This window comes from Haliotis rufescens, unplaced genomic scaffold (assembly GCF_023055435.1).
Source record: "Haliotis rufescens isolate VD_foot unplaced genomic scaffold, xgHalRufe1.0.p SCAF_11, whole genome shotgun sequence".
Taxonomy (NCBI): domain Eukaryota; kingdom Metazoa; phylum Mollusca; class Gastropoda; order Lepetellida; family Haliotidae; genus Haliotis; species Haliotis rufescens.
The window spans coordinates 6356453-6375760 of NW_025963791.1; the positions used below are offsets into that span (position 1 = coordinate 6356453).

Below are 19308 nucleotides of genomic sequence, written 5' to 3' on the forward strand. Positions count from 1 at the left end.
GGTTGGGCTGTCACAAGTGTAAATATATGGGGAGGAGATAATCCCATTACACATTATACTCCGACCAGTCATTGTTTTCTCCCCTTAACACCGAGCGCTAGGCAAGTTATAACAAGTACCATCTTTCACCTTCTGTTGGGGATAGTGTCATCCCGCTCCATCTTTCATCAAAATCCTCTCACTGACACCATACACATGACATCAAAAGCCAAAGAACAAAATATTAATCAGAAGTGTTAGTTTTGTTCATTGCAAAATGTTAATTTCTTCAAAAAACAAGAAATTCAGCCAAAAATGCGACAAAGACTACTGTTTTAACAACTTTTAATCTTGTAAACAATTTCGTATCATACAGTCTCAAGGATGTCATCAGCTTGTGAAGCCAATGATGCCGGAGCCCAACATGACAGTCACACAGTACATGGAAATATATCTTTATTGAGAGAGGAGCATATCCTGATGATGGAAACACTATAGTACAGAGGTGTTGTCAGGAAACGGAGAGGATTTACAAGAATCTACAATAAATAGTCTTAGCAAGCAAATAAGAATTTACCATACATACATTAATGTACACAAATAAAACAGTTGTTAAAATCTTTGATGTATCATGTTAATTTGTCTCAGATGGTAGAGGGTAGAAAACTAACTTGTGTTATTCCATGTCATGAATCGGATGGCTAACACAACCATTTCAAGATTTGATTCGTTCTTCTTTATCTCTTAAGCCTTCAATACGGTCAAGTTAAACAGTGGTTTACACCAGAGCCTTGCTGTGGACTGGCTCCTCCCAAATAGCACTACATCAAGTCCATCCTAATTCCACATGCTGACATACAACACTTCACTGCATCGAGGTAGTCGCACATGACGACAAATCTGAATCTTGGACGCAGCAGGAGGCTGTATGTGAATGTTACGATAGCAAGCAACGTTCCAGGCACACCACTGCTGTTGGCATACACTCATATAATCCACCATTCAAAATGTATATGTACAGATGCAAATTTCAAAATAGGCTTATAAAAATCAGGAATCATTAGTCTGACATTGTCCAGGGCGCGATGGAACCCATCCCTACGTGCCACATATTGAATATTGCCTAGAAATCACAAGTTTCAGTTGATGTACTGGGCCATCCACCGGAAGCCTTCACCATACCCTTGTCGTTTCAACACACTACACATAAACAATTCCATTGGCCGCGAGGGAAGTTCTCCTCTGGATACCTGTCCCTGAAACAAACATTCAAAATTGGATGTCACATAAAGTCATTTCCTGCTGCCACATAATAATTTTTTTTTTTGGTTGTTGTTTATTGATACTCTGAAAATGTCTAAATACACCAGGCTAAACCATTTATATACAGACTACTTAAAAACGTTAACAAACACTTAATTTGTTAATATGTCTATAGTCCATCTGTCATGACAGAAAAATGCAAAACGTCAGGTGTTCTTTAACTTCTTTTGTTTGTTTATTTGTTGTTAAATGCTGCACTCAGCAATATTCCAGCTATATGACGGCAGTCTGGAAATAATCAAGTCTGGACAAGACAATCTAGTGACTGAAATCATGAGCATCGACCCATGCAATTGGGATACAATGACATGCATCAACCAAGTCAGCGAGCCTGACCACCCGATCTGGTTAGTCACCTCTTACGCCAAGCATAGTTGTCTTTGAAGGCAAGCATGGGTTGCTGAAGAACTATTCTACCCCGGATCTTCACAGGTCAACTATATGATGGCGGATGACTTCTTTTGAGTAGTATAAGTGATATAACGGAAATATTGGTGCCTTTGTCGATTACATGTCATTCTCATTGAGCTGTTGCTTGTTCTATTCTACTACTTAACTTCTTTTGAGTAGTATAGAACAAGCAACAGCTCAAGGAGTATCACATGTAATGGACAAAGGCACTAATATTTCCGTCATATCAGTTATCACTGGGGCCTGTGAATAATCAAGTACGGACAACCAGTGACAGAAACGTGAGCAAACAGTAAGTCATTACGGAGAGTCATGTTTTAGCGGTGTCCCCAGGCAATCTGAATCACTGGATCATATCTAGGTAACCCATGCGTACCCTTCCTGTGGTGTGTCCATGCAGCTCAAACACTGCCCTGATCTCATCCTCACTGGCAGCTCCAGGTTTGTCTATCTTGTTGCCCAGTATCAACACTGGGGCGTGGGCCACCTGCTCGTCAGACAGCAAACTCTGCAAACAGAACACATCAGCTGTACAGACTCAACAGACTACATCCACTTGAATACAGACACTGTACAACTGTAAGTGTTTGTCTCTCCTAGTAGGCTATGACAGGGCTGCAGTAGCAGGTCTTGACAATCAACTGGATTTCAGATACTTGTTACAGCAGCAGCAGTTTTGGGAAACAGTTTGGATTTTATCATTGATCATTTGGTTCTTATATGTTTGTACATTATCAGTTTTTGTCTGGTTGACATGCTTTCAACCAAATGAAGTATTGAAGACCTGATCTAGTGGCTCCTTACAATAAGTCGGAACTGATTGTTACCTGGGTCCCAAATTGAGGATTTGAAACCCAAAGAATCTTATTCCACAAACTATTCCACTATGATTCACAAATATGAAAAAAAAGAAAAAACAAACTTTCCTGATATATAGAGGACTGCTTCTCTTAATTTGACACAATAGACCATAGCCGTAACGACATGAACAATGTTGAGTTGACAGTCTATCGTCCAGTTCAACTGAATGCAGGCTGATTTGTGGTATGGTTTTATGACAGTGTAATACATACGTGAAGTTCTGACTTGGCCTCTGCAAATCGGTCTCTATCGTAGGCATCAATAAGGAAAACAATTCCATCCACAGCAGGAAAGTAGTCCTTCCAAACTCTTCTGGCTGTAAACAGGATATATCATTAATGAGTGAGAGTTCAATGCCATCTTGAAGCATATTTCAGTCATATCATCCTGAGTCAGCTAATGTGGGCAGAAAGTTCAAAGTGATGCTGGCCTTAGATGTTGACCTGTTTGGAAACCATTGAGCATGAGCATAGAGCACACAAACCAAGAACCATACTCAGAATCTAGGATTCAACCCGTGGATCATAGGTTTCTGGCACACCTAAAGGAAGCATCTCTGTACTAATTCATGCATATGGGCAAATGGTATTAGAACATGGTTGGTTGGTTGGTTGGTTGGTTGGTTGGTTGTTGTTTAACGCCGCACTCAGCAATATTCCAGCTATATGACGGCGGTCTGTAAACAATCAAGCCTGGACCAGGCAATCCAGGGATTGACATCATGAGCATCAATCCACGCAAATGGGAAACGATGACATGCATCAACCAAGTCAGCAAGCCTGACCACCCGATCCTGTTAGTTGCCTCTCACGACAAGCAGAGTCACCTTTCACAGTACATGAGTGAGTGAGGGTTGTATTGCATGCCACTTTGAATGCTATTTTGATCACATCACATGTCAACTGAATGTGGAAGCCCAAGAGGGTCAAGGTCAAACCCATGACCATGGATATGAAGCTGACCGAACAAGGGTCATAATGCATCATCAATGCATCCCAACACTTGATACTGACTAAGAGTTTCTTTGCAGGTTTTTTCAACATGTGCTTCAAAGCTTCAAAATGTCTTCACAGGCTTTATTTTAATTTTAAGCATTAGGGCCGAGTTAATAATTAACTTGCAGCTATTATGTATTGGGTAATATCACAATGTCAGTCACACATACACATTAATATACTTACACACATAGTACACACATACTGTCACCCTCATTTAGTGGCAATTCAAACATTTTTCACATATAGCAATTAAGAATGAATGTCTACAAGGAACTGTCAAAGTGTTGGCGGATAAATTGATCAATCGAAGCCATTGAACAGCAATCAATCAATAATTGGACAAGTCCTGTGGATGTACGGTTATATATTATATATTTTCTAACGAAACATTTGTTTCAGTTTGCAAAGTGACATACACATACTGAAACACAGAAACCAAAAAAGGATTACTGAATGATGTTTAGTATATGTATAAACCTGTATAGAATCTCTAACACATATAGTAATCAATAATGTTATTAATCAGTTGGTATGGATGTTTATATGACAAACTTGACACAAACCCACCTTGTTTATGTCCTCCAAGATCAAAGGTCGTGAATTTCATACCCCCCATGGAGAGTTCTTCTGAAGCTGTGAACAAACCAATCACAATTGTAAAATATACCCGATCTCATTCAAATCAGATCTTAGTTCTCGCTACCGCTAAACAAAGATCTGAGAACACCCCATTAAGGTCACGTCAGACCGATCTTGCGCAAACTTTGACCAACCAATGGAGTGACTGACAAGAAGTCGACATCAGCCAATCAGAAGGCAATTTTCTCAAGCTTTACGGCACTAATTTCAAATTGGCGACTACGCTTAGAAACATATTTGGACAAATTCTCAATTAAGATTGTGAAACCTTAACAAAAGAACATACCGGAATGGCTAATAGATGGTCTAGATTAAGTCGTTAAGCCAGTAACTATCGTTCGGAATACCCTGTGTTAAAGTTTTCGAGGTTGCATGATTAGAAATCACATTCCGACAGTCACTTTCATGATCTGGTAAGCACGCTCTGATTGATCGGTGAAAGGTCGCTCTGACATGACCCCTAATGGGATGTCCTCAGATCTTTGTTTAGTGGTAGCGAGAACTAAGATCTGATTTTAATGAGATTGAAAATATACCCAAACTGTCACTTCAAAATATACAGATCATACACATCCTATAGAAAACACGGCCAGCGATCACCATCACATATATACAATAGATACACACTTCAAACAAGAGACAAGTTAAAGAAAATACATACTGGTATGTTAATAAATAATCATGAAAATCATAATTGGAAGAAATAGTAAATTACAGTAAAAGCAAAAATGGGCAACTGACATATTTTACACCAATTTAGATATCTATATTCTGCATATATTCTCGTTCTGTAAAAGAGATAAACCTATCACAGAGACTGTTACCAAGGTGACTGATATTTAATGAAATGAACATCTGGAGCCACAATTCATTACTGTAACACACGCCAGCCTTGTTAATGATGTTTACCACATAAATGAATTACAAACACATGCTGGCATTTTTACATCTAGTGGCCAAATAAGTATTTTGTTTCCGAACTGAATACACAACCAGTTATATTAGTTGTACATGCATGGCTGCATCAGTTAGTCAAACATACTAAACACACATTCGTTTCTAATGTGCAAGCACTAGGTCAGGAAGGAATTAGATTCCTGTGTCAGATTCCTCACCATCAATGTCTGATTGGACATACAGCATAATTTCTGCACTTACAGCATTTTACAATTCTCTAGGACTTATATTAATTAATATTAATTTTTTTAACATAAAAAATGGTGTCAGACTCAATGAAACATCTTCTCCGGCAGCAGCATGGCTGTTCATTTTAATAGTGAATGAGTTGTGTTTATTCCCTTACAAGCTATGTTCAGTTACCGGTACATATACATGTTTAAAGCCCAACATGGCCCAAATTGTAAACTTTTTCCACTGTGGGTAAACACACAAGCATGGTTATATTAATGCCAGGCCTATGATAATGATCTGCATGTGGGGCTGGGGAGTCTGGAATTTGAACCCAGGACTTACCAATCCTGGCACATCTAAGGGACACAACTCTAAAACCACTTGGCTATCCTATGTTTATAGTAACTGACATGTATGTTATATACAGATAATGGTTACTAAGGTGGCAGGTTAATAATCAGCAAGACTTATTTGGTTAGGTTGTCATATGCACAAAGCATGCATAGATAATAACATCTGTCATATTCATGACAACAGTAACCTCACAATGATCAGGTTTTGAAATACTTAAATAGCCATGTCACAAAGTGCAAATATCAACTTTACAATATGCATTTACTTCTGATTATTGTAGGCACAAGAGAATTGATAGAAAGATATTGTTGCCTAGTAACAGCTGATTAAATGGTTATGACACCTGGACTGAGATAAGTTTCGCCTTCAAGAAGAGTCTGGGAATACCCCACAGATCTTATCTATAAAACATGAAGTTGTTCTAAAATGTAATTTTCTTTACTAGTCGTTGAAAATGCATCATTTACATATTTTTTTAATTTGACGACTGGATACAACATGTACAAATACCAAATATTCAGATACTGACTACATTAATTATCTTATACCTTGATTTCTAGACAACACACAAATGCAGTTTTACACATGTTGACGTACCACTGCATAATGTATATAATCAGTTTTTGATTCAAAATTTGTTGACTAGACAAGTTAGCATTTCTTCTAGTCAACAGCTGACTTCATAAATCAATCGTCAAGTAGTTCTACCACCTTAATCGATACCACAGGTATTGATGCAGAGCACCTACACATGATACAAGTTCTCATACCCAGTCGACAAAGTCATTATCTAGTGACAAGAAGACAGCTGAGCTGACAAGATTAAAAAATTCACTAGATGTCCCTTACTACAGGTATGTTATATACCAATCATACACTTAAACTGTGGACTGTAACCCTGATCCGTGGTATCAGGATACAGCCAGCATCCCTTGTCACTACAGCCTACTGTTTGTGCATCCTCGATTACCCAGTGAAGTAACTCTCTTATCTATCAGGATAAACACCCTGGACCCATTCGCCATAATAGCTTTGTTTCAGAACTGACGTCACCAGCTGCAACTCTCTTATCACTAACTTAGCACAGAATTTCATGAACTTGAAACCAACAACCGATCAAAATGCTGATTTAAATGTGAGTCAAACATAAATGTACAGTCAAAGCTACTGCCCTGGCAGAGCAAGCCATGGACATATTGAAACAAGTCAAACTGATATAAGTTTAACTTTTAGATGGAAAAAATGTTTTGAGAACAAAGACAAAGGGAAGTCCTCATCATTCCTATCCAACAAGACGTTTCTGCTGTATGGAGGGGATACAAAAGTCCTGCAACCTCTTTCAATTATGAACATGATGAAACAGGATAATTTCACTGGACGGTTATTTTTAGCATTCTGATATTTGAAACCACACTCAAAACAAAACATGGTGGCGAAAGGAACTCAGTATACGTCTTATCTTCTGGAGATGTGTTACACTGGCTTATCAAGGATGCTGTTTGTGATGTTAGGGTCTTACTTGGATGCAGGGTGGGAACATGCTGTGCCATTCTGTCGTCTTTGAGCATGTGAAGCAGGGTAGTCTTGCCAGCATTGTCTAGACCCAGGAATACCAGTTTACCAGACTTTTTATATAAACCTACAACAAAAGAAACAGCATGCTCAACACTGGCAAAATGCACCCATGCTGCACTGGTCTCCACCATACTTACCATGGGATGAAGACGATGCAAACAAACACACACACAACCTTCTTGCTGGGAGACAGGGATACAGTCCAGTGTTCAAAATGGAGAGTCAGGGGGTTCTTGAGGTTTTCAGCTGTTGTATTGGGATCTGTAGACCCCTTAGATCCCGACCAGGACCCCTTGAATCTCATGTTTAATTTCAAACACTGCATTCTAACAAGGCCAAGCTTCATTCTGTTATTACTAAGATTAGTGTAGGAATGTATTACATGTCTTCAAGGACCATTAGGGTTGTAAAAAGACGGCAACGATTTGATGTACATGTATCACAAAAACTTGCATTGTCATGATACAAGTCTGATAACACAAGGCCATGTATCAAACCAAAATGATACAAGTATATACAAGGGTACTGTGTATATTGGCATGGCAATTATTAATTATTTTTCAAACCTAACAGTTATTTACACCCAGTTAAATTGATTGTTTCTGAAAGTAAGTACAACTGTTCTCAAGTAAATGGTAAATGGTATTACAATTGACTCAAAGGTATTGAATATTGGTATATTTTAAACAAAGTGCTTCCATGTAGAATAACATGCAACCATCAAAACCTAAAAGACCAAACTTGTATTTTTACAGAAATTTCAGAATACTTTAGTCTCTGTATATAGACTAGAAAATGCAGATTTCACTAGACCAGAAAATGTTTGCTAGACTTTGGCATTTGACTAGTGGCTAATGTCGCAAGCTGAATCAACAGTCTATGGGTCTGACCATGAGATCCAATTTAGCCGCTATCAGCATGGGGCATCTATTCCAATACAGGTCCCCATGGGGTGCCTTTTATTATTCACTTTGATGATGGAACATGTATAACATGAATAGACCATCCTGGGGTCAGGTTTTCATATATTCCACAGAGTACTGTATCACAACCGAGACATGGTAATATCACAAAGTGGCCCTCAAAAACAATAACTGAAATAAAACCATACTATAATTTGCAATAGCTGAAAATTAAACCCACGCTATCATTTACAACAGATGAAATTAAATCCACACTTAATGAGACCAGCTGTTCTGAGTGCATCATGTCACATCAAAAGGATGAATAATTCAAAAAGTACTCAGCCAGGTCAGTAAGCTTAAATGGCTAAAAATGGGGTTTCCCTGGAAACCCAATCAATGTAAACATGCTACATGTAATGCCCTATTTGGAAATTTATAACTTTCACTGGTGTGGGCTGTAATTTGATGAAACGGGGGTTTAAAGGGAACCTGGTTATCAGTGAGTGAGTTTGGTTTTACGCCACTTTTAGCAATATTCCAGCAATATCACGGCGGGGGACACCAGAAATGGGCTTCACACATTACCTGGTTATCAATTTAGACCAATACAAGACTTAAGTCACATAAGAACACTACCATCCTTTTCATCGTCATGATTTTCCTGGTCGCTCTTATACTACTGGTGTGTTTGTACTACTGGTGTATTTTCCGGAGTGCACGATACGCTCACATGTAGTGATGTCTCCAGAGACAAATGTCATCAAGACATATCCATCATGTAAGTAACTATTGATATGCTATTCTACTACAAGTATATCATTACCAAAATTACAAAACTGATACAGAATTAAAACATGAATAGATAAATGGTAGACATATCATCTACTGCATTGTCTGGTGTAAATTTCCAATGCATTGGTGAATCATGACAACCGTAGTATCTATAGCATGTTTGGTCCCCTCAATCACACATACTGCACATACTGTGCTATACAAAACATAACACATCAAGTATGTGATGGACACATCCCAAGCAGGTGCAACATGGGTTGGACAGAATTGCAAAGTATTCCAACATGCTAATTTATACTCAGGCCTGGTGATGTTACTTTTGAACCAAATCAATCTCTGAGCCCGTTTCTACCGAACTGAACTTTCTTTATGAAAATGGTAGGAAGCATGGACATCAATTTATTTAAAATGACAAGTTAAGATATTTTATTCCCTTCACTATAACCATGTGTGGTCATCCCAGCCTAAGACAGATACTGTGAACGTGAAGAGCCTGTTCACACGTACACAAGGCAGGTGACAACAGCTGTGATTTGATACAGGTGTGTCAGACACAGCCTTCACTGTCAAGGGAATTGCTATACTAACACTAACAGCTTGGCTTAAATATGCACAAATGGAAATTATTGCAAACATGACATTCTTCCATAGAAGTGTCTAAAATGGATCAACCTCAATGGTTGATACATGTACAACCATTCATTTCATCAAAACATTGAAGTTTCAACTGTACTGTATGCCATTTGACCAAAACCAAATAGACTTATCGTTCATTTGAAAGCATTTCAGAATTCAGGATTATTTTGTCTTATATCTGTAGCAATATCTATCAAATGCTATTTTAAGAATATAATTTGAAATGCATTTTTTAAATTATACCTGAACTATACATGTCAGTGGTTAGATAAATGGCCGAGTTCAAGCCTTATGATTGAGGAACAGGGGTCCCAAAATATCAGCTAAGTAAAACAACTAAAGTGTCACGGTGAATCAGCAGAAATACACCTATATAGAGATAGCCTGTAGATATGGAATGCCTTTGAGCATGTTGAGTAAACATGGAATAGTTGTCATGGTTGTACGTGCAAATCATTATATCCCATTGCCATCTTTAACTCAAGAATGCCCAAGTCATTGTATGCAGACTTACCATGTATCCAAACTTAGCACCTATTTAAAATTGTATTATAACCCAACAGTGACTCCACATACAGATCCACAGCGGACTCTGCATCAGTACCTGCACTTGCCTCACAACAGGACATAGGATCCACTTTACACACCAATCAATTAAAAGTGCTACAAACTCAAGCATAACAGTTTCTCACATGCTTACTTAGTAGGGAAGCCATATTAGCACATTTCAGTCATGGGTTTAGCTATTATCATGCATCACGGCCAACTCTCCTCCAAGACCTTGTACTTACTGGGGTGGAGTGTGGGGACGGGCTGGGTCAGGTGCCCCTCCTTCAACACGCTAAGCAAGGTAGTCTTACCAGCATTGTCCAAACCAAGAAATATTAGTTTGCCTGATTTCTTGCCGAAGCCTGGATAGGTAGCAATGACATTCACTTGAAAGATTGAATGAAATAAACTGCCACATGGCAGCAAACAGGGATTCTTAATGGAGTGTTTGAAATTCAAACTAAAGAACCAGTGACATAACTCTAAATGTTAAAAGTTTTAGGGGACCCAAGATTAAAGCTGTACAGCAGATCTAAAGAAAATCCCTTAATTTCTAACACTGTTAATGTATTACAGATGCAATATAAAAGTTCTGTCGCTGGTCTGAGGAAATATGCTCAGGATACTTAGCAAAGTTTTATTCAGTCATTCCAACACCACATTACATGTCTGCACAATCAAACCTTGTGATGTTGCTGAATAAAGCAATAAATGAAAATGTCTCAATATCACAGAGAGTATCAATTATAATGTGTAGAAAAGACTGGAAATAGGCTCACAATGTGGCAGTGGAACCAAGCCTCCCCTTAAAAGCAATGTTGTATTCAGGGATAGATGTGAACAAAAAAAATGGCTTTTCTCAAACCGAAATCCCCGACCCTAAAGAGGATCAGCAACACATTGAATGAAGGATAAAGAATAAATTTAAACACTGACAAAAGCTTAATGTGTAGCAGGAGCATTTCTTTTGGGGGAGAGGTGAAATGGGGTTTAAGCATGTTAAGATTGCGTTGAAGATTATTTCACTTCTATTCAACATACATGCATGTGTATGTGGCTGACAAATGCCAGTTTTATAGGTGGGTAGACCACTGAAACACCATTCCGCAGTTCAACATGGATACCCTACACAGACACACTACACTGAGCCAGCCAGTACTTGCTTTATTCCCTTAATGCCACACGCCAGGCAGGGTAACAACAAGTACCATCTTACAATGACTTCTGGTAATGACGCAGCCAAAAAATTGAACCACCAACTTTCCCTGTCCAGGAGTCTAGTTTAGATACTTATATTCTTGTGGAATTGATTGTCATAGTAACCAGGGTACCACATAAGTAAGAGATACAGAAACTCAACTCCATCGGATGACATCATTTCAGTGGCAATCATCTTCTCGAAACAAGAGTGTCAACTGGCTATAAAATTCCAGTTTCCACCCTTGCCGAACTAGGCTGGTTTAATGGAGTTACATTTTGGCTGGACTAACGAGTCTATGCACAATCCAATCAAAATTGTGCAACATAATTGAAATCCAGTTTGTAAAAAGTCGTGAAGATTTCGTTCGACTGCAGGATTTACAAAGCATGTGCACGGACAACTCGTTGTCAACAGATATTTTCCAAATCTTTAATTTTTTTTTATCATGGTGCTCGCTCGATTTGATGCACTTTGTGGTGTAAGACCCGTTTTATCACAGTATAGATCTTGATTATCGAGCAGATCGTCTTGCCTGGGCGCCACCATTTTGTTTGATGCAAATGCAAGTGAAACAAGACGTGGAATCTGATTGGTCCATAGGAGAGACATAGAAGGCACATAACTCGTAATAGCCACTGGTGGCACTACGATTGAGCCCAGTAATTCCAGCCTAGTTCGGCTAGGGTGGAAACTGGACATTTATAGTCAGTTAACTCTCTTGCCTCGGGAAGATGAGTGACAATGTGCTCCAAGTGTATTGTCTTAACATGCTTAAACCACTATTATTATTTTTTTAAATTCACAGAAAATCTAAATGCTAATTTCCATTGGATGTTGGTGCTTATTGAAAAGGTTCCATATTTTTTATAATACTTACCTAAATAATTTAATACACCAGACACCATATCCCATAAATAGGTGAACATCTTGGAAGTGCCTGAAAATGGAAATCAGAACCTATTATCATGACTATAAACAATGATAAACATGGTTATTTGCTGTGATTATTGTCATGCCTGCATAATGTTTTTCAGTAATTTGATCCCATTCCCATTCTTACACAATCTCATTAAAATCAGACCTTAGTCGATCTGAGGACATCCAATTAAGGGTCACATCAGAATGACCTTTCATCCCACCTATCAGAGCGTCGCTTACCAGATCATGAAAGTGACTGTCGGAATATGTTTTCTAATCATGCAACCACGAAATATTTATAACAGGGTATTCCAAACGACAGTTACGGGTTTTATGATTATATCCATACTATCTAGGCCATCTATAAGCCATTCCAGAATGTTCTTCTTATCAGTCTTAATTTTTTTAATCGAGAATACGTCAAAATATGTTTCGGAGCGTAGTCGCCGTAAAGCTCAAGAAAGCTGCCTTCTGATTGGCTAATATCGATTTCTTGTCAGTCATTCCATTGGTCGGTCAAAATTCACAAAAGGTAGTTCTGACGTGACCCGTAATGGGATGTCCTCAGATCATCATTTAGATTTTAATGAGATTGATTCTTACACCACTTATTGCAACATAACAATCTACCAGAGAAAAGTGAATCAACATACAAAAAAAATATTGATATCTGGTTCTTTGCAAGCATAAACCATAATATGGGCTTCACACATTTTAACCGTGTTGAGAATCAAACCTGGGTCTTTGGTGTGATTAGAGCAAACGCTTTAACAACTGGGCAACTCCAAGGCCAGCATGATGCTATAGCTGCCTACCACGATAAACAATGCTTTCAACTATGGATGAAAGCCAAGGGGTTAACCATTCGAACTATGCCAACCAGTGTTCGAGGTTTAGCATAAAAATTCAAGGAACTAGCAGCAAATATAAAGGTCCCTATTAATTTCAAACACTACTCATGATCAACCATGGAGATATAAAGGGGACAATATACAAAAATATCCCATTGAACAAGCCAACCCACATTCTCTAAGAATGATTGAATGTGTATGATGAAAGAACCTTAACTAGGTCACAAGTTCAGTCATCAAATACAAACATGTTGGCATGTCTCCTATATGCACTCTTCTCAGTCAGATCAATGCTTATACCTGGTATTCATGTAATGAATGTAAAGTATTGATCATTATTAGTATTTATACTATTATGGGGGGGTTATTGTGTTATTGATATATCAAAAATCTGTAGATAAAATTAAAAAAGTAAAATTTTGGACAACCTCTTGCCATGTTTTAACTTTAAAGACATAATGTTTTTGCCACAACTAAAATACTGAATCATTATCTAAAAAGCCATGTGTTTAGTGATTGACAAGTAAAAATTTATAACATCAATCCAAATTCAATGATCACTGTGATACTATTATCATTATGTATATCCTTTGATACAAGTGTCATTGTCAACAATAACATCAAAACTGACTTGCCAAAACACATGTACCAGTCATAATTTTCACAATGTTGTACAGGTTTATCATTCTTCTGTACCTGGATTTGTTTCCTAGCTATATGAGTAAAACAAGAATAATTAAAGTTAAAAACTAACATATGTTGCTGTCAGTGATAGCATGCATACCCCCTTCACCTATCAAGTTTATAAAAACAAATCCCCCAAATAGTTCATGTTCCTTCCCAATAAAGTCTAATAACGTCACTATATGTTATTTAATCATGTAACAGGGAACATTAAATCGCCAGAAAACATACTTGTGCGAGCTCAACGTGACAAAATAAACACGCAATAAACACGCAGTATACAGCTGTAGATCATGTGGCATTTGCAACGTCTTGGGTACAGAAAATGGTACGGCCTCAATGAAAGAAACTGTAACTGTTTGAGTTTAAGACTTACTACTTAAATTATATAACACGTTGATAGAATAGGTGAAGGTAACCCTATATCTATATGATGACTGGCAAAAAGCTGTTAAAAATTACTTTCATTTCAAAAACCACGTCAAACATTGGACACAAGGTGGTTGAAAGATGAAATATGAAGAGTAGATATTATACAAAATAAGATCCTATACTTACTTGTCTCTCTGACCTAATATTATCGAATATGAGGACCCGGGTGTAAGTGTATCAGAGGATGTGGATTTATAAGTTCTCTATCTTTTGGATAGCAAATACGTGACACAAAATGGCTGCATCGACGTGCCCGTGACGTACTTCCTGAGCCAGTGAGTCGAACACTGCAATTGGTTGACATGTTTTCACTATCCAATGAAATGTCAGTTTACATATGGAAACGTTGTGAGTGCAGAATGATCGCAGAACTGACAGCATGGCCTCGGTGTTGTGTCAGGTGTGTGCACTAAATTTACATGATAGATTTAGTTGCGACAAAAAAACCATCACGGTAATCCATATTATAAAGGATTACGGTGGCGGGATTTGGTGTTAATGTTATTGCGAATCTGGAATTGTGTACAATACCGATACGATATCTCGTCTGAGTTGACCTTTCGAGCAGATTGTCCGGTTTTCGACCATTAAAACTTTATTGGCAATGATTTTGTCAGTTTGGTTTGAACATATTCGGGCCCACATATTCAATAGAACTGAATAATATGTTCCGCCGATTCATTGCTTCCAAATTCATTTCGACTTTTTTAATCTGAAACAACAATTACTTATATAACTGTAAAATTAGAAAACAGAGAAAATCAGTATACAACATAGGTTCTGTCAGAGATGTATACCGATATGGTCCCTGGTTCTGCCTGTCAGCTGAGTTGAACAAAAATAAATCTAACATAGCACTTACTCCCATTAGTACACTAGCGAAGATAAATTCAGGAAAATAACACGGAAAGACCCCTGCTTGTATCCCCCTCTAAAAGTTATATAAGAATGCATTGCTGCGCAATCGTTTTAATTATATGTATTTTTGAGGGGCAGGCGGAAATGTTACCAATAACACTTGAGTATTGCTCGAAAAAAAAATGAAATTGTGTTATATTACAACTCATTCAGTACAGAAACTCTAACTCTTCTGCATTATTCAATAGTGAAAGGACATGTTGCTGGCTAAATCAGAATCCATCTATAACCGGGTACTCCATTACGATATCTCTGCCTGAAGATGTTAAGGACACATGGGAATTTGTATCAGGTAAACCCTGAGCAAACTTTGACCCCCCAATCTGAATGAAGGATATGTTGGTTCTTGCGAATCTGATGGCAGCTTAAATGATTCAGCTTCATTTCTTTCCCGCTTTGATTCAGAAATTTTAATCTTAGCCAAAGAAAATCCACAAATATACTCTTGATAGTAAACCCTTTTGGATGTAGGTGCCATGGCACTCAGAAACAAAAGGATGTATAAGATATCAACAACAATATAATAGAACATCTTTTTTTATGCATTTATAACTACCTGGTTATATTCATTTTCAAGAAAGAAATCAGATTTGATTGTCTGATTGCTTCTTTCACTCATACCAAGAACTTATAGAAGCCTCATACTAATAAAGCTGATTAGAAAGTAACTTCCTATGGACGGGTGTTTATCAGAGTGAAGAGTGTAGATCTGATTTGAATATGATTGATGTCCTAGGCTGCTTACATATAGTTATTGTTAAAATATGGCTTGCCATTCACTTACAGCAGTTGCAGTAAGGGCTGGCCTAGTTTTTGTATCCAGTGAGTGATGTCAACAATTATTGACAGTGACATATTACACATGACATTAGACATCATTGTTTATGAAAGGATGGTGCTAATGTCTTTTTTACTCGATTACAGGTACGAAATCGAGTTCCCTGTCTCATCAAGCTTGCTGAGCTACAGTTGAGAGGTGTAACCACGACAGCCTGCGTTTGTAAAAACATTCGATCTGGTGTTCCGAAAATATCCGTCAAGGGAGACAAAGCTTTGACATATGAGGAAGCTAATCCTCCTCACATGATAGGTGTCCGGAAGTCATGGAACACCTGGAACACAAGTAGGTGTTGTGGAGATTAGTGAGGTCGGGAAGATTAGTAGGGTCAGGTAGTAGGGATAGGACGGGTAACTCGGGTACTCAGGTCAGGTGGGTACTGAGTAGGACCCGGGTACCCACAGGACTATCCGAACCCGTGGTTAGTCATGTGATGTTTCGGTTCCATCGTAGCGCCACCAGTGGCGATTACGGGTTATGTCCCATCTATGTCCCTCCTTCTGACCAATCGGATTCCCCCTCTTTATATCACTTGCATTTGATACAAACAAAATGGCGGCACCCAGTCAAAACGATCTGATCAATATTCAGGTTGTCTTACCTCTTGAAGTGCTTCAAATCACTTGAGGACCTTGATTAAGAACATGAAAAGATTTGAAAAACATCTGTCGACACCCATTTGACGGTACACATGCTCTGCAAATCCTGCAATCAACACATGTTGCTTATGAACCGAATGGCAATTTTGATTGGACTATGTATAGACTCGTTGGTCCGGCCAAAATATAACTCAGGAATCCCAGCCTAGTTTGGCAAGGGTGGAAACTGGGCTTTCATAGTCAGTTAACTCCCTTGCCTCGGGAAGATGCATCCCTATTGTCATGTGGCCTTATGGTTAGTGATACTGCCCCAGGACCAGTCAGTATATGTTTTACTGTCCGACAGTTATCTGCCTTCTCGGCTAGCCATTGCTTTAAGTCTCCATTCCCTATGCATTTGGCAAGGATCTACTTTCAAGGTCACAGACATGTCCAAACAAGCTCTTGATTTATTTAATCGAAATAGAAGACTCTTATAAATGTAACATTTAGCTGGAAAAGATGTTTTTTCTGAATATTAAGACATTCTAGGTGTGTTTGAGACTGCAATGCAAAAGTCAAGTGGAGTACTGGTGGAGTTCGCTGCTGGTTGTAATCAGTTTGATTGGAAGAATAATTCGAACCACACTCAACGAAGCTATGGTAGTGAATGGATCAAGGGTATTTGTATCCTTATAAGGAATTAAGATACGGCAATGTTTGCAAAAACTTCTACTGCCTGAACTTGAATTTGGAACTTGGCATCAATTTCTGTAGTATTTACTGTTATTATATGGACTAGTTTTTGCTGATCTTACATTATGAACAGGATTTGACTGGACTAGTGGCTACAGTCGAAGACTGTGCTGCACAATTGAGGATAATTGCTCACGTTTCAGCACACTTGACTTTGGCATGTGTTTGTTTCTGCTTATGATGACGGAACGCGGGTAACCCAGTCATCAAGGCGCCACAATTCACACTGCAGAGCTGCGTTCATTGGGTACACCAGAAACCTATAATAGTGGGTTCAAATCCAGGTTCGCCCCGATTATGTTTCTAGGTTTGTCAGCACCATACCCATGCTTGTGGGTTTCACCAAAGTAGTAAATGTCTAAGACCTGCATCACTTCGTGCTTTCCTCCAACATTTAGCTGACACACAGTGATATAACAGGAATACTGTTCAAAGCGGCGTTATACCCAACTCACTCACTCACTACTTATAAAAAGTATATAAAAAGTTCAACTCTGAATACAGACCAGGTGACACCCTTTGTGTATATGGTGTATGCATTGTTTCAGGTAATTTGAAGGGTGAAGGTCGTAAGGCAGAGACAACTGTGGACGATATCTTCATTCGTCGATTCATCAAAGGCACATTTCCCACTCTGGTTGCTTCGGAAGTGATCATAAAGAGGCGACACAACATCATCACCATCACTACCATGATGTACCAAAGCATCAACGCACAGAAGGTGTACTTCCTGTGGGGATACACGGAAGAGATACTCTCCTACTTCCTCAAGTGTCCAGTCAAGTTGGAGATACAGACCATCACAAACAAGAGTGACATGATCTATAAACATATATGATGTGTTTGTGTGCCAAGAAGTACAGAGACGCTAACAAGTGCAGACTATCACAAACAAGAGTGACTTGATCTATTAACATATATGATGTGTTTGTGTGTGTGCCAAGAAGTATAGAGACGCTACCTGCATTTTATTGTATAGGTCGGAGATTCAGCGTGATAATAACAGACAAATAAAATTTAAGAAAAGCAACAGGGCTCTAAAGCTGTTGTTTATCTTTCTGGAGTACTGGGTTAAATAGAATATGCAAAAAAAATAACAGGTTTGGCAACAACATATCACTGCATGTTCATTACCGGTATATTAAAAATTGATGCATGAAAAAAATCTGAATAGAGGAAGTTCACATTACAGGTTGGCGGTTTGTGTACAGAAAACCAGATGAGCGATTAAATGAGTGTATTGCTCATGCTCATGCTATCAATCACTGGATTGTCTGGTCCAGACTTGATTATTTACAGACTGCCATCATGTAGCTGGAATATTGCTGAGCGCTGTGTTAAACAACAAACAAACAAACAAACAAACATTTGGTGGAACTGTATCACGAACAGACCACCTCCGTTGTGCGGTGAATAGTTCTTCAGCCCGGAGAGCAGAAGGTCAATTGTTCGACTGCAAGATGTGTCATACCAATGGTTGTGGAAGATGGTACTTGTTGTTACCCTGCTTGGCACTCAGCATTAAGGGGATAAAAGTGGGCTCAGAGTCAGTCTGAATGAGGTATCCATGTTAGAACTATGGCATGGTATCTCATAGTGTGAGCATTATGAAAACAGCATTAACACACACATAGACTCACAAGTGCATGCACATCACTACATGAGTGCAGGCCGCCTCTGTGGTCTAGTGGGCGAGCGAAAGGCCCGGAGTTCGATCCCCAGCGACGTCATACCAAAAGACGTTAAATGATGGTACTTGTTACCCTGTCTGGCACTCGGCATTAAGGGGCTAAAACAAGGACGGGTCGGTATACTGTGTCTGAGTGGGGTATCTCTGAGCTAGCACTATAAATCAGCATCAGTCCCGACTAGTACAAGCAGCCACACACACGTGCATGCACGTCGCTATGTAAGTGCAATGATCTTGGATGCAACGTTAAATTCCATTTCCCCTTACCTCACCTCGCCTATATGAGCGC

General features: G+C 38.7%; 2 protein-coding genes across 4 annotated transcripts; one reads left to right on the forward strand and one right to left on the reverse strand.

The window, feature by feature from the left end:
* Positions 1–307: 307 nt before the first annotated feature.
* LOC124134288 (GTP-binding protein SAR1-like) lies at positions 308–14521 on the reverse strand. Of its 2 annotated transcripts, none has more exons than XM_046499022.2 (7): positions 14366–14521; positions 12232–12291; positions 7216–7335; positions 4140–4205; positions 2787–2890; positions 2090–2221; positions 308–1235 (listed from the first exon to the last, which is right to left on the reverse strand). In XM_046499022.2, the coding sequence occupies exons 2-7, from the start codon at positions 12278–12280 to the stop codon at positions 1119–1121; spliced, it is 588 nt and encodes a 195-aa protein (XP_046354978.1). In that variant the 5' UTR covers positions 12281–12291; positions 14366–14521; the 3' UTR covers positions 308–1118. The 2 variants fall into 2 exon arrangements, with proteins under 2 accessions (XP_046354978.1, XP_046354979.1); XM_046499023.2 differs by lacking the exon at positions 7216–7335 and adding an exon at positions 10396–10515.
* A 42-nt stretch (positions 14522–14563) lies between these two features.
* LOC124134289 (28S ribosomal protein S24, mitochondrial-like) lies at positions 14564–18359 on the forward strand. Of its 2 annotated transcripts, XM_048392144.1 has the most exons (4): positions 14564–14639; positions 16082–16280; positions 17878–18175; positions 18259–18359. In XM_048392144.1, the coding sequence occupies exons 1-3, from the start codon at positions 14619–14621 to the stop codon at positions 18165–18167; spliced, it is 510 nt and encodes a 169-aa protein (XP_048248101.1). In that variant the 5' UTR covers positions 14564–14618; the 3' UTR covers positions 18168–18175; positions 18259–18359. The 2 variants fall into 2 exon arrangements, with proteins under 2 accessions (XP_048248101.1, XP_046354980.2); XM_046499024.2 differs by having other exon boundaries at positions 17878–18359.
* Positions 18360–19308: the final 949 nt, after the last annotated feature.